The following is a 13,760-nucleotide window of genomic DNA, read 5'->3' on the forward strand; positions in this document are numbered from 1 at the left end:
AGTGAGAGAAACAAGGATAAACTGGTGTGTTGGAAGAGTGTAACAACTAACAAAGTTGCATGCAACCCACACTACTTCCACCTGACTCTGTAAAGAGACTACACAGAGATCTTAAAAAATTGTAGACTGTGTTACACTGGAAAACACCATTGTTCTCTCTGCAAATTACACCAATGAAGCTTAGTGATCGATTAGGTGTATAGTAGTGTTGCCCTGACCTGAAACCAGCTGCTTAAGCCCCTGAATGCAAGCCTTAAGGAGAGACAGGCCTAAACTTCAAGTTAGAGTACATCTAATTTTAAAAGGGAGTGATTGCCTCTTCCCCCTCAAAACCTATGAATTATTCATTCTGCAATGGATGAAACTAAAATACATAATTACTGTTTGACTTATCCCAGCTTTGATTCAGCCATATCTGGCATCAACAGTGCTCACACGTTGTGCTATCAGAAAATGACAGCTTATTAGCATTCACCAGTGGCTCCCTGGGCTCGATCACTGTTCCTCCTACTCCCCACTCCGCTAATCAGAGCGCAAACCCACAGACAAACATCAGGATGAGAATACGACACATGCTCAGTAAAAAAAAAAACAGTGCACCTGATTCTAGTCCATGTACAGTTTAACAAACCATGTGGTTTGACAGTCTGATACTCTGTCTGCTGTCATGGCAAACCCAGAGCTGAGGTAACTTATGATTTGTAAATATATAAAAAGGGGCTCATTCATGTTTTTGGGGTGAGTAGCTCTGGCCCACGGACAACGGCTGGTAGTAAATGTTGTTTTGGGGAGGGGGAGATCACAGAGCCCAGTGTGCCGAGTGCAAAAAGGCAAAGCAGATGGCAGGCGAGGGAGCCAGATCCGACCCGGAGGTACCAGAGAAGGGAAACACTTGGCTCCAGCCCCTCAATGTTTTAAAAGCCACCAGGAATCTGCTTCTCCCAGACAAAGGAGCACTGGCAACGATGGATAGCAGCACTCACTGAGCCATGCTTACGTTAAACACCGACTGACAGACAAAAGACTTCACCAGAACCATTACTCTTAAGCTAGGCCCTCATCCATAAAGTCCTGATGTAACCCAGTGAGAGACAGATGAAGGGAATTCTTCCACACTCGGCTGCAGACACAGAGCCAAAGGAGAGGTGGAGATTTTAGGTTAGAGAAAGACAGGGAGTTATCCAATATACTGGGGTTCCACATTTAAGGTTGCCAGCAGCAGCACATGAGCCCAAAAGACAATGCTGCAGGCCCAGAAGAAATGGGTCAAAACTGGCATAGAGCCCAAAGCAAAGACAAGTTCAGGAAACAAGCTGCAAAAAGGTAAAGAAGAAGGATGAGCCCAACAGCATTACAGAAATGCAGACAGACAGTTATGGAACACATCTGAGCGAGACAGAAAGAAATGCCTACACTGTTCCCAGACTAATTCCATTAGCAATCCTTCAACCTGCCTACACAAACTCCCACATCTTAAGACCCCGGCAGCAAAAGACACCAAGGCTTAGCCATGTAACGAAAGAGCTATAAGACTCTGTTTACATTTTGGGCCAAAATACAAGCCCCTGATCTGTTCATTTGTCTGAGAGTCTTTGCAAGAGTGTCCCTTTGTCTGTGTGGTGGTGTGTGTCTTTTAGCATGTATCTGTGTCGGCAATAGGGGGATGTGGATTTACTGTAAAATGCCTTCGTGAGCCAATTGTCAGCACTGACAAGTTGTGTGTAGGAGGTTGAATCAGACATCTCTAAGAGGCAGCCCGCACCATTCTGCCAAGACACTTTTTTCACATAAATCGGATTTTCTTTTGTCTGTCCAGCAGATGACTCTAAAGCTGTATAATGGAGAAAGTCAAGAAGGTATCAGAGGGTTCCGTTCCAGGCAGCCCTATTCAGTGAACGTATCAGAAGGCCTCGCTCTGAAACAAGGCACCGTACCTGCATTCACAGCTCACGCTGTTGCTAACAGACACTCAAATCTGTGTGAGACATATGTGTAGCCAGCATGAGAGGGCTACTTGTTGATGTGTGTGAGCACCACGGGGTAGGCTGCCATGGAGCCTTTGGCACAGTGTGTCCCTGTGTCCATGCAAACAAATCAGAGCTCTGTGAGAAGATAATGATTGTGTCATTAACCTAATGTGTCTGGGGTGAGGGGAGCTTTCCAATATGTATTCTCTAGGCCAGACAGATGTCACCCTGGTCTAGGAATTATGACCATGGACATATGTGCTGCTTTCCTCCTCTCCTGTTTGTTTGGTTCAACGTTCCACTCTATGATGCAGTCAGAGGGCCTGTGGAAAGAACAGCAGCTACAGTCATTAAGTGCAGATCAGAACCCTCATGCTCCATTTGTGAGCAGAGCCAACAGTGTTGCAGCATCAAAGGCAGACACAACTCGAAACTAATACAAAGCTCTTCTGATCAGCACAAGTCATCACTTTGATCAATCACCAGAAAAAAGCACTCATTCTAAGTCAAACACTTCAAGTCAAGAACGGAAAAGCACACAGTATGCTAAAACACTACACTTACCATAAATACATATGGAAAGCCAGTTATGTGAACTGGGATGTAACACTTCTTACATATAGTTATTTGTGATTAGCTTATGGATATCCGCCTCTAAAAACTGTCTGTCAAGTCTGTTTTTACTGGATAATAAAGAGGCCCGCTGTGCAGCCAGCAGCCATTATTCAGTCACCAGTGTCCACCATTGATCAAGCCTGCTGTCCACTAAACTCTTTCCACTGTCAGTCAGGATAAGAAACCATCAGCACCACACGTTGGAGTGAGCATCAAACTCTCAGCAGTGAAGTGACAGGGCTCATGGCCAAAGAGGGGTAGTCCCAGCTACTTTCTCCTCAAGGCTTTGACCTGTTCAGAGAAACTAAATGACTAACACATAAAAAGGCCAGGACATTTCATTTTCACTCAGGGTTATTTTTCTGACTCACAGACGGTTTCACTGACTTAAAGTGAGAAGCAGATAAAGGATAAGGTACAAGATGTTTTGGTGCTCTTTAGATTTCTGTACCTGTAGGTGTTTTGTTCCATACTCAGCTCTCACTTTCTGCTGAGCCCGTCTAACACATCCAATTTGTCCTCTCTGTCTCTGATCTACACCTTCTTTTGAGATGAAAACAAGCTTGAGATGCAAATGAAAGTGAGCGACCGGCTGTTTTTTTGGAGATCAAGAATTTATTTAGACAGCTTTTTTTCAACTGGAGTTTTCCATCTACCAAAAGTATTGTCACACAGAGGTAAAATGCGATTGTGTCTGTGTTTCCAGCCCTACGCTGATGAGAGTACACAAAGATCAGGAAGGAGACCACACCTGGGAGGGAATCCTCCTTTTCCCAGAGATAACACCCCTCTTCATTTTAATTCTCCATCCTCTATCACACACCTTCTCTACACCTCTCAACAGGGTTGGTCCTTATGGTCCATGGCATCATGCAACCCTGTTTTGGCCAATCAGCTCTCAGAGCCCTACCTTGCCCCCCAGGAGAAGGTGACACACCCTAAAACAGCAGCTGGGCAGGAAGCAACAACAATAAACAGCCTCTCTCCTCTGTCATTCTTTTTAGCTATCTGTCCTATGACCTGTTTCTTTTCTGTTTCTTCTCTACTTATTTTTGCTCTCCTTTACCCTACTCAACCCCACAGCCACTGCCAACGTTTGGCACAGCACATTTGTTTGAAGCTATTACAATCAAACTGACAGAAAAGACAAAAAAGAACCCCCTTTCTTTCTCTTTCTTTCTTTGAGGTTTTTTTTTTTCACGTTCTGCCTTCAGTGTCTACATCACTTTCACAAACAATGTCACTTGAAAGGATTGTATAAGGCACATGTTCTGGAAAATGAATAGCAGTGCAGTGGCGGCGCTTCTGAAGTTTTTTTCAGTAAACGCCCCAACACAACACCCACCTACAAAAGGCACAGGTGGGGTCAAACAAGCGTCTAAGGCAAGGAGTCATCGGGTCTACACAGACACACTTAGATATACACAAACACACACACAAACAGGAATGTAAGGAGCCACAGGTGTTCTATGTGTGGGCTGAGCACCTACATGGTTGTAGTCTGACTAAACAAGCTTCAGCACAGGTAGTGTTTCATCTGTATTACTAAATTAAGACCGCTTTTCAAAATTACAGCTGCGTTTGGTGAACAGCACCACGATAACCCACATTTATCCCCACAAAACTAGGACTTCTGACTCTAAAATAACAGTCACAGTGTTGTGTCTGGTTGAGTAATACTATGATAACATACCTAAAATGTATCTCTTTTGCTCTTGGTTCACCAGAACATTTAAAATATTTTGTCAACAATCAACTGAATTGGTATTAGCTGGGTAATTAATTGAAATCTCTTCCAGAGAACGGTACGATCAAAGTGAAAGACTAGAACTGCTGTCAAAAGCTCGGTAAAATTAGGGGTTTCACTAGGTACTTTTTTGTTACCACAAAAACAAACCTACTTTTAGATACAAAGTATAGCTTACACAGCAGTGAAAACATTAATTACACAGCCTAATAATGCATTAGATTGGCATTAGTATTGTCAAAAAAAAAACAAATTGACCCAACTCACACTTGCTGCCATTTCCTTTGCATGCCTATGAGTGGATAAATCTATAATTGCTGGTTGAATTAATAAATACACTTCAATCTTTCTGAGCTGGGCTTAAAATAAGTGTAGGGGAAAAGGAACAAACAATAGAAAATCTGCTACCTATTACTGACGAGAAGGAGGGCAGACTCTGACTTCGGAGGCAAACCACCCACCAAAAAGCTTCTCTTTGTCTCAATCCAATCCACTAAATGGCTTCTAGATCACCCCCCACACTTAGTTTAGTAACACTGCAATTATATCAAGAGTAAATGTTGTTCAGAGAGAAAAGCATGCCAAAAGGAAACACCTCATAGCAGCAATGGTAATAATGAGAAACGTAGCAAAGAGCGTAACAAACCAGCACTCTCCAACAGCTCAGCATAGGGCTGCACAATATTAGAAAAAACACTGACACTGATTGATTCAACATGTCACAATATGAATGATGCACTTTGTGTATCGCAGATTGAAGTAGAAGGAATGGTATTGGGCTGATATCATCCACCCCTGCTGGATATTCATACAAAATGTGAACAGGGTGCATTTTCCTTATGCATCAAGCAGCAGAAAGGTTTCCAACATTTCATTAATTTTGCCTGACAATACACGTACTGTAGTTATTATTGCGCATGCCCACATTGCAATGCTGATGCTGATGCTGAAGCGAAATATTGTGTAGACCTAGATCAGCATCTGCTCAGGTTTATGCAACATCTTGGAAGTCCCTTTTTTAAAACAATTACAAGAAAAAATCTTTTTGTCCAACATTCTAGATACAGTTCACTCTAATGATTGTCATGATCTTTTTTATAGTTTAGACATAGCTTAGGCTCTATTTTTGAAAATCAGGTGACAACCTGACAGGTAAAAGACTCTAAATCAGATTTATGAGGAACAGGCTTATTTCGGCCCATTGATTATTATTGATATGTTGATTATCATTTCTGACATACGAAGAACAAAAAATAAAGAAAAACTTTATTTATACTAATTTAAGGATACTGATTAAAGGTACCTCTAAATTCTACCCTCTAACAATTCATGCATTGCTAGATGTAGACTAATTGGGGTGGTTTTCCATAGCCAGCATATCCAGTAGGGCAACCAGGTCTAAGGAAAGCTCTTACGCAGTCGAGGATGGACAATGGTAAACCTCTGGGACAAAGTATCACTCTCTCCGATATCCGCTCACCCCCTCCAGCCAAAAGCAGATGGCCATTACACTAGTCCAACTTTGAGGCTTTCACTGGCAGTACTGGTGGGCATGCTCCCCAAGGCACAGTGCTTGAGTCAGCTGTCGCCATTTACAAGGACCGCATTTTACATGTCAATCAGACATACCCAATTCAATTATGTCTTTTGCTTTGTCATTGCTAACATGATCCATAATTGCACCATTACAGTTAGTAGGCTTACCGCCTGCGCCATATAAAGACGAGCCTTTCAAATTCTTCGGAAACTCAATTGAATCCCAAATTCAATTGGAAAGAGGACCAAAGCAAGATGAAGGTCTCGATCACATGCTGGGTAAATGGGGAGGCCCAGCAGGGAGTCTGGAATAACAGTAATGAAACAGCATCATGCGGCACAGCGGAATCATGTATTCTCCGCAGACTGTGCAATTATTCCAGGGGCTTTATCCAAGGATTAATGAATCGCATTAATTCAAAAGGAGGATAATAAGTCGCCATTAACTGCGGGAGGAAAGGACATTTCTCTTTGGCAGCAAAGCAAAACCATCTGACCAATTTAGAGCTAAATGAGAGGCCCTTTTGCACATTTTGCGCACTCTCATACTGCAGGCCATGAATAGCAAAAAAGGGTCTCTTGTATGTCACACACTTGAGAAAACAAATAGGCAATCACAATTTTCTATTTAAGCACTCAGCATAAAAGGCAATTGTAATATTTTCAGATTGTGGAGCAAAACGTTGTTTGATACTGAACCATTAGCGCTCAGTCATGTATGTGATTTTCCTCTGATTGAAAGAAAACTTCGCGCAGGTGCTTCATGATTATTTAGCTTCTGCTGGTGTATTTGTTTTTAAGGTCTGAGTAAATCTGATATTTATAGAAAATAAGGCTTTGTACGTATCTTCATCTCCTCTATAGAACAAAAATTAATTAATCAACATTAATTAAGTGGGTCTGCAAAAGGCACCTGTTTTATGGGTTTGATAATACGTATGTGTGATATATAGCTGCAAGAGTTAAACTGACTCAGATCTGGCTTGAACCATGTTTGGAGCAATGACATGAAAGAAGCGACACCAGCCATGTGGCTCATGTGTGAAGAGTATTGGGAGAAAACTGCTAAATATTCCCACAAAAGATGTTCAGTCTTCACTGACAGAATCCAGTAATGCATGTCCCTGGTGTCAGCAGGTCTCAAAGAAAAACACATCCAATTCAAAACAGATCCCACATTTTCAAAAGCAGTTAGGGGCAAATTCAAAGACACAAAAGCATATTGTACAGCTCTGGTGCGCAACCTAATTCCCTCTGCAATATCAGTCTTAACGCAAACTCTAAGCATGCTTTTCATGACAAAATGAAATAAATTAATCATTAACTGCCTCTGGACTAGAGTGCGGCTGCTTTGTGAATAATGCAGACATGAGTTAAAACCTCATTAAAGTGCTTCTGTGCTAATTGTATCCTAATTGCACACTGCCTCATCACCTGAAGGAATGATGGAGTTGACCATATCCATTCATCAGTCGGACATACACGCGCGCACACACACACACACACACACACACACTCACTTCAGCACCTGTAATAACAGTCTGCCTTTTCGTATATAATTTGTGATAGCCACTTTAATATAATTGCTGTGCAAAGACTGAGGAGATGAGAACTAGGGGAAAGAGCATGGCAGTGTCTGGGGAACATCTGCCTAAAGTGGTGATTTCTTCTGGCTCTGGACTGCTGTCTGGCTCCACACCCCATTCTGTCAGAAAGACCTTTTTTACTCCTTCTCCGAGCAACTTGCAGCAGATGTGTTAAGTAATGACTGTCATTAATTCTGCCTCAGTCCACTCGTAGACCAGACAGGAATAATGGCCCCACTGGGCCACCGTCCTCCCACCTGCACGACCAACCAACCCCAAAACTAGGCTAGCTTGAATGTAGTCTAGACAGGACTGTACCATTTTTGCTGCACCTGCCACATTGATAGCAAAGGAACAGAAGAAGAGCAATCCAGGTGTCCCAAGCTAGATACAACATTATCTGATTGCTTATTATAAACCACAAATTAATTGTAATTTTAACATAGATTTTAAGACTGTCTGGGTCTCATTCGTAGTAAGGGTGATACCAGATATATCAGTTCACCTACTGATCCACCTACAAGATACTGATCACATTGATTTTTTTAAGTGATAAGGATACTAATGGATAACCAGCATTCTGCTCTTTCCTACATTCTACTTTATGTAAATCAGAAAGTCTGCTGTCAATCTGTTAATCATTTTACTTACTGTGCACTTTACACATGGTATCCAAAATCCTAAAGTTAAATGCAGGTAACTCCACTGCAAGGTGCTTCAGGTTATTTTGAAAAAGCAGTTACACAGAAGCTGAAAAGCAGACTTTATTAAAGGAAATAAATAGTGAGATTCCAGTCGATGAAACATGGTTTCTGTGTGGTTAACATTTTCAATACAGTGTAAGGTTTCCTTTGGTGCAATTTTAATAGGAGCAGAACAGAACAAAACAGTCCATTATTTTGTAAAGTGAACCAATACTCATTAATCAACTTTAAATATTGTGGAATAACCTAACACTAAAAACATATTTAGAAAATGTTGTGAACATTGCATTTTGTCACTACTGCAAGAGTCTGATCTTTTCCAGTAAGAGGAGAAAAACAGCATTAAAAGGTTTCATGGTACCATGACATGTACAGCCAGACAGTGCTTGTAGCCTCGTCCTCTCATATGAAAGTGCGCTGAGCTGTGATGGACTGCTTCAATTTATGCTGTAAATTATTCAACGCACAAGCACTGCAGTGCAGGAACCAGGCTGTGGTAAAACAAGAATCCTCCCCAAAAAAAGTGATTTAAGTGTGCTGGTAGCTATGCTTGATTTTTCATTCATACACCAACCCAAGCAATAAGTCAAGCTCCCCTCAAAAACCCAACAGGCCTCTCTAGCAAGCAAATCCCAGGGAGCGAAACAAAACCAATCGCTCCAACACCTAGCGGACAACTACAGAGCGGGCAGCAGCTCTTTATAGTATCAAGGCTGAGCACTCACAGTGCACTTGACACCAAAGGCAAAAGCATAAGCAAAGAAGTTTTCACCCTTTTCAAACGGATGTGAGCAGTGGATGCCTCCTAGCTCATCGCCAGGAGAGACCGTAAGCTGGTGCTGGAGCAGCTCACAGCCAGAAAACCATTAGATATTCAACACACTCTCCTGGGTGGGTGGGGAGAACTCCTGGCAGAACATTTGCTGAGGAGCATCTGAAAATGAGCATTCCATTTCTGCACATGGACTAAGTGGGTGTGGCTGAGAGCCCAAGTGTAAAGGCAGAGGAACTAAGCCACTGCCACATTTGCCATTTAAGATTTTTGTAATTTTTTGTGATTTTTAATTATATTTGCTATGGAGGTTCGGACCTCTGTGATGTTTGCCTTGAGGTCTTTACCATAGACATCTTTGCCTTTAAAATCCTTGTCACTGTGCTCTTCAACATAGATACCTTTGTATTGAAGATCTTTACCACTTATGTCTTTACCATGGAATTACATGCTTTAAGATCTGTATCACTGTGATTTTACCAGGGGGACCTTAAGATTGTTATCACTATAATCTTTACCACACAGGTCTTTATCATGAAGATCTTTTCCCATATGATCTTTGCCTCTTAGATCTTTACCATGAGGAGCTTTACCATGGAGATCTTTTCCTATATGATCTTTGCCTCTTAGATCTTTACAATGGCGAGCTTTACCATGGAGATCTTTTCCTATATGATCTTTGCCTCTTAGATCTTTACCATGGAGATCTTTTCCTATATGGTCTTTGCCTCTTAGATCTTTACCATGAAGAGCTTTACCATGGAGATCTTTTCCTATATGATCTTTGCCTCTTAGATCTTTACCATGGAGATATTTTCCTATATGATCTTTGCCTCTTAGATCTTTACCATGAAGAGCTTTACCATGGAGATCTTTTCCTATATGATCTTTGCCTCTTAGATCTTTACCATGGAGATCTTTTCCCATATGATCTTTGCCTCATAGATCTTTACCATGAAGAGCTTTACCATGGAGATCTTTTCCTATATGATCTTTGCCTCTTAGATCTTTACCATGGAGATCTTTTCCTATATGGTCTTTGCCTCTTAGATCTTTACCATGAAGAGCTTTACCATGGAGATCTTTTCCTATATGATCTTTGCCTCTTAGATCTTTACCATGGAGATCTTTTCCTATATGATCTTTGCCTCTTAGATCTTTACCATGGAGATCTTTTCCTATATGATCTTCGCCTCTTAGATCTTTACCATGGCGAGCTTTACCATGGAGATCTTTTCCTATATGATCTTCGCCTCTTAGATCTTTACCATGAGGAGCTTTACCATGGAGATCTTTTCCTATATGATCTTTGCCTCTTAGATCTTTACCATGGCGAGCTTTACCATGGAGATCTTTTCCCATATGATCTTTGCCTCTTAGATCTTTACCATGAAGAGCTTTACCATGGAGATCTTTTCCTATATGATCTTTGCCTCTTAGATCTTTACCATGGAGATCTTTTCCTATATGATCTTTGCCTCTTAGATCTTTACCATGGAGATCTTTTCCCATATGATCTTTGCCTCTTAGATCTTTACCATGAAGAGCTTTACCATGGAGATCTTTTCCTATATGATCTTTGCCTCTTAGATCTTTACCATGGAGATCTTTTCCTATATGATCTTTGCCTCTTAGATCTTTACCATGGAGATCTTTTCCTATATGATCTTTGCCTCTTAGATCTTTACCATGGAGATCTTTTCCTATATGATCTTTGCCTCTTATATCTTTACCATGGAGATCTTTTCCCATATGATCTTTGCCTCTTAGATCTTTACCATGGAGATCTTTTCCTATATGATCTTTGCCTCTTAGATCTTTACCATGGAGATCTTTACCATGGAGATCTTTTCCTATATGATCTTTGCCTCTTAGATCTTTACCATGAAGATCTTTACCATGGAGATCTTTTCCTATATGATCTTTGCCTCTTAGATCTTTACCATGAAGATCTTTTCCTATATGGTATTTGGTCTTTAACATGGAGAGCTTTGCCTATAATGTCTTTATCATTAAAATATACACCATGAAGATCTTTTACCATGGGGATTCTTGCCTATAAGGGCTTCCCGATGAAGATCTCCACCACTATAATCTTTACCATGGAGTTTCTTGCCTTTACATTCATACCAGTAAGATGTTTTGAGCAGACAGCAGAAGAGCGCCTGTGATCTAACGACTTGTGTGGTGAAGTAAGCTCCGTGCCACCTCCACACACTCACCCAGCCGCCGTTGTCCTGGATCCAGCTCTGCAGCAGCGGCCCGTTCAGGTAGTCGGTCATCCACCGCGCAATGTGCTCCACCTGCGACGCCATCTCGCGGTTCACGCTCTCCACGCATAGCGTGCCGCCGAACTCGAAGAAGGCCACGACGCGGCCCCAGTTCACGCCGTCCCCGAACAGCTCCTCAGCCACGGCGAAGAAGCTGCGCTGGAGCTGCGCGCTCGGTCCCACGCGCAGCTGATCCCACATGGCGGCGAAGTCCCGCTGGTAGGCGCGCTCGAGCTCGTCGCCTGCCTCGCGCAGCAGCCGGTGCAGCCTCGCGGGCCCGGCGCGCTCGGGCTCGGGCTCGGCCTCGTCGTCGTTGTCGTCGTCAGCTGAGGCGGCGGTGGCGACGGTGGCGGCCGGGCGGAACTCCCACACGTAGCCGCGTTTGAGAAGTTTGTGGTAGAGATATTTCTCCACGATGTCCCGGCTGTCGTACGGACTTTCATTGGCCATTTTCCTTTCCAGTGAAGAATTAGTTCCAAAACAGGGCGGCAACGAGAGCGGGTCAGTCCGAACACATCTTAGTAACAGGCTGACGTTATTCCGTGCCACGCGGTCTGCACACACTCTCTGACGGAGAAAGTCTGGACACAAAAACACATCTTTCGCGCTTCGCTTTTGCTTTCTTTGCCGTTAACGAACCACGCTCGCGCGGCGCGGTCATCTGACATTACGGGAGGGAGGGGGGGCTGACAGAGACGAGACGGCTTCAACGAGACTACGAGGATTCCTCCTGAACTTCTCTCACGTACCAAAACACCGCAGAGCCCCGCATCTCCGCCGCTCCTACGGTCAAAACTCCGCAGCAGCGCGAGCTCGAGCTCGGCCGGTGCGAGGGGATGCCTCGCTCTCCGCTCGCGCGCGGAACGCCCCCTTTAGTTTTTCTTTTTTCTCTCTCTCGCGCTTTTCCTTTTTTTCTGATGAAAGTTGAAGCAGCTCGTTTCCAACCGTTGCAGCGTTTCACCTTCACAGCAGCCTCCTCACACAGCGGGGAAAATCCAGCGAAATTTCAACGACTTCGCCAAACTCGCCTTTCTCTTCCCCCTCTCCTCCTATCGGTGTTGTAGATCCACGGATAGTACTCAAGGTCCCCCAGAAAGACGGAAGAGAAATCAGCTTTTCGAAATGAAAGCGGTTTTTCACACCTATGGTTAATAAAGCGACAGCTAATGTAACGCTGCTAACGTTACCTGCCTTTCATGAGCGAAAGTAGCCGTTACAGACCCTGAGGAAAATTAACCGTTACAGATCCGATCAGAACTGCAGCTCGCGGACGCGTGACGCCGCAACGTTCATTCAGCCCTGGCCCTTCTTTTCCTCAACTCGGACGATGCCACGCCCCCCTACATTCCGATTGGACCGTGGACCTTACAGTCGAAACGGTGGACCGGTGGAGTGCGAGGGTGAACTTCCGTTGGCCAATCACGAAAGACGGACTAGGGGCTAGTGGAAATACGGGCGGGATTAACGCCACTCTCACTAGTAATTTGAAACTGTCCGTAAAGGGGGGCGGGGACGCACGTCATTCATTCAGGCTTTTGCTGCTGAAGAGAAAAGATTTATCAACTGAAATTACTTTATTCAACTCTCTTATTTTTAAGAGCAAACTTATTTTCGTGGAAAATTTGCTTTTACAACGAACACTTGGGAGCTTTTAGCAATTCAAAATTAAAACAAGTAACATGGGCCAGAACTAAGGCTGAATCTCAAATGGCTCCTTAGACCCTACGTAGTGCACTACATAGGTCTTCAAATGCATAACTGCTCCTAAATCTAGAGTGCTTTATATGTCTGACAAAGTGATATTTGTCATTCCACCGCAGTTGTACAATTCCCCGCAGATCCTTTTGCGTGCAAGTAACAATGTCATAATTCACATTATGCACTATGTAGGGATCTATGTAGGGAGCAGGGACCTATTTGAGATGTAGCTGTAGTCTACAGTGCACGCAGTTACGAAGAGATGAAATCTTAAGGTTTCACGAAGATGTATAGTCTTAAGATTATTTGAATCCTTTATTTATGCATACATTCTTTTAATACTTTTACAAAATCATTTTTAATGTAGCTTGTTATATTTCTACATGTCATGTACATGTTATACTTCCAGACCTGTGTGACATGTTTCCAAAACCTCTGTGTTATTACTGCTCAACATCTGTAATGAATTCATTATAAACTTGGTCTTGTTTTTTAATTAAAAGTCACTGGCAATGTCAGATAGCTTGGCTTCACAGACATGTTTATAGTAACAACTAAACTGCGTAGCCTCTGACGGTTTAACTGCCAATTACAGCAGGTTGTCATCATATTGTGAACACTGACTTCAGTGTTCTTGGTACTGGCAAGAATCTGGCATCCCATGATATGATTACCTTAACATGTATGCTAATCATACTTGCATGTAATTATTTAGTTAAGAATTTGTGTACTTTATCTTGCAACCAGATGTGCTGGAAATAGCTGTGAATGCTTTATCGACAATGTCATACTCTGGCCTAACTCCTAATTTAAGGATCAGTTCTGAAGGATAAGTGACAGAGGCCTGCTTGGTCATCCACCGGGT

General features: G+C 42.9%; 1 protein-coding gene across 1 annotated transcript in view; it reads right to left on the reverse strand.

Moving 5' to 3' along the window:
- Window positions 1-12,500, reverse strand: part of bcl2a (BCL2 apoptosis regulator a) — a 54,921-nt gene extending 42,421 nt beyond the window's left edge. The window contains exon 1 of the mRNA XM_072690776.1: window positions 11,150-12,500. Coding sequence (XP_072546877.1) covers window positions 11,150-11,647 — 498 coding nt within the window. The 5' untranslated portion in view covers window positions 11,648-12,500. The remainder of the gene's footprint in view (window positions 1-11,149) is intronic.
- Window positions 12,501-13,760: the final 1,260 nt, after the last annotated feature.

The sequence above is a fragment of the Salminus brasiliensis genome, chromosome 1, assembly GCF_030463535.1.
Source record: "Salminus brasiliensis chromosome 1, fSalBra1.hap2, whole genome shotgun sequence".
Taxonomy (NCBI): Eukaryota; Metazoa; Chordata; class Actinopteri; order Characiformes; family Bryconidae; genus Salminus; species Salminus brasiliensis.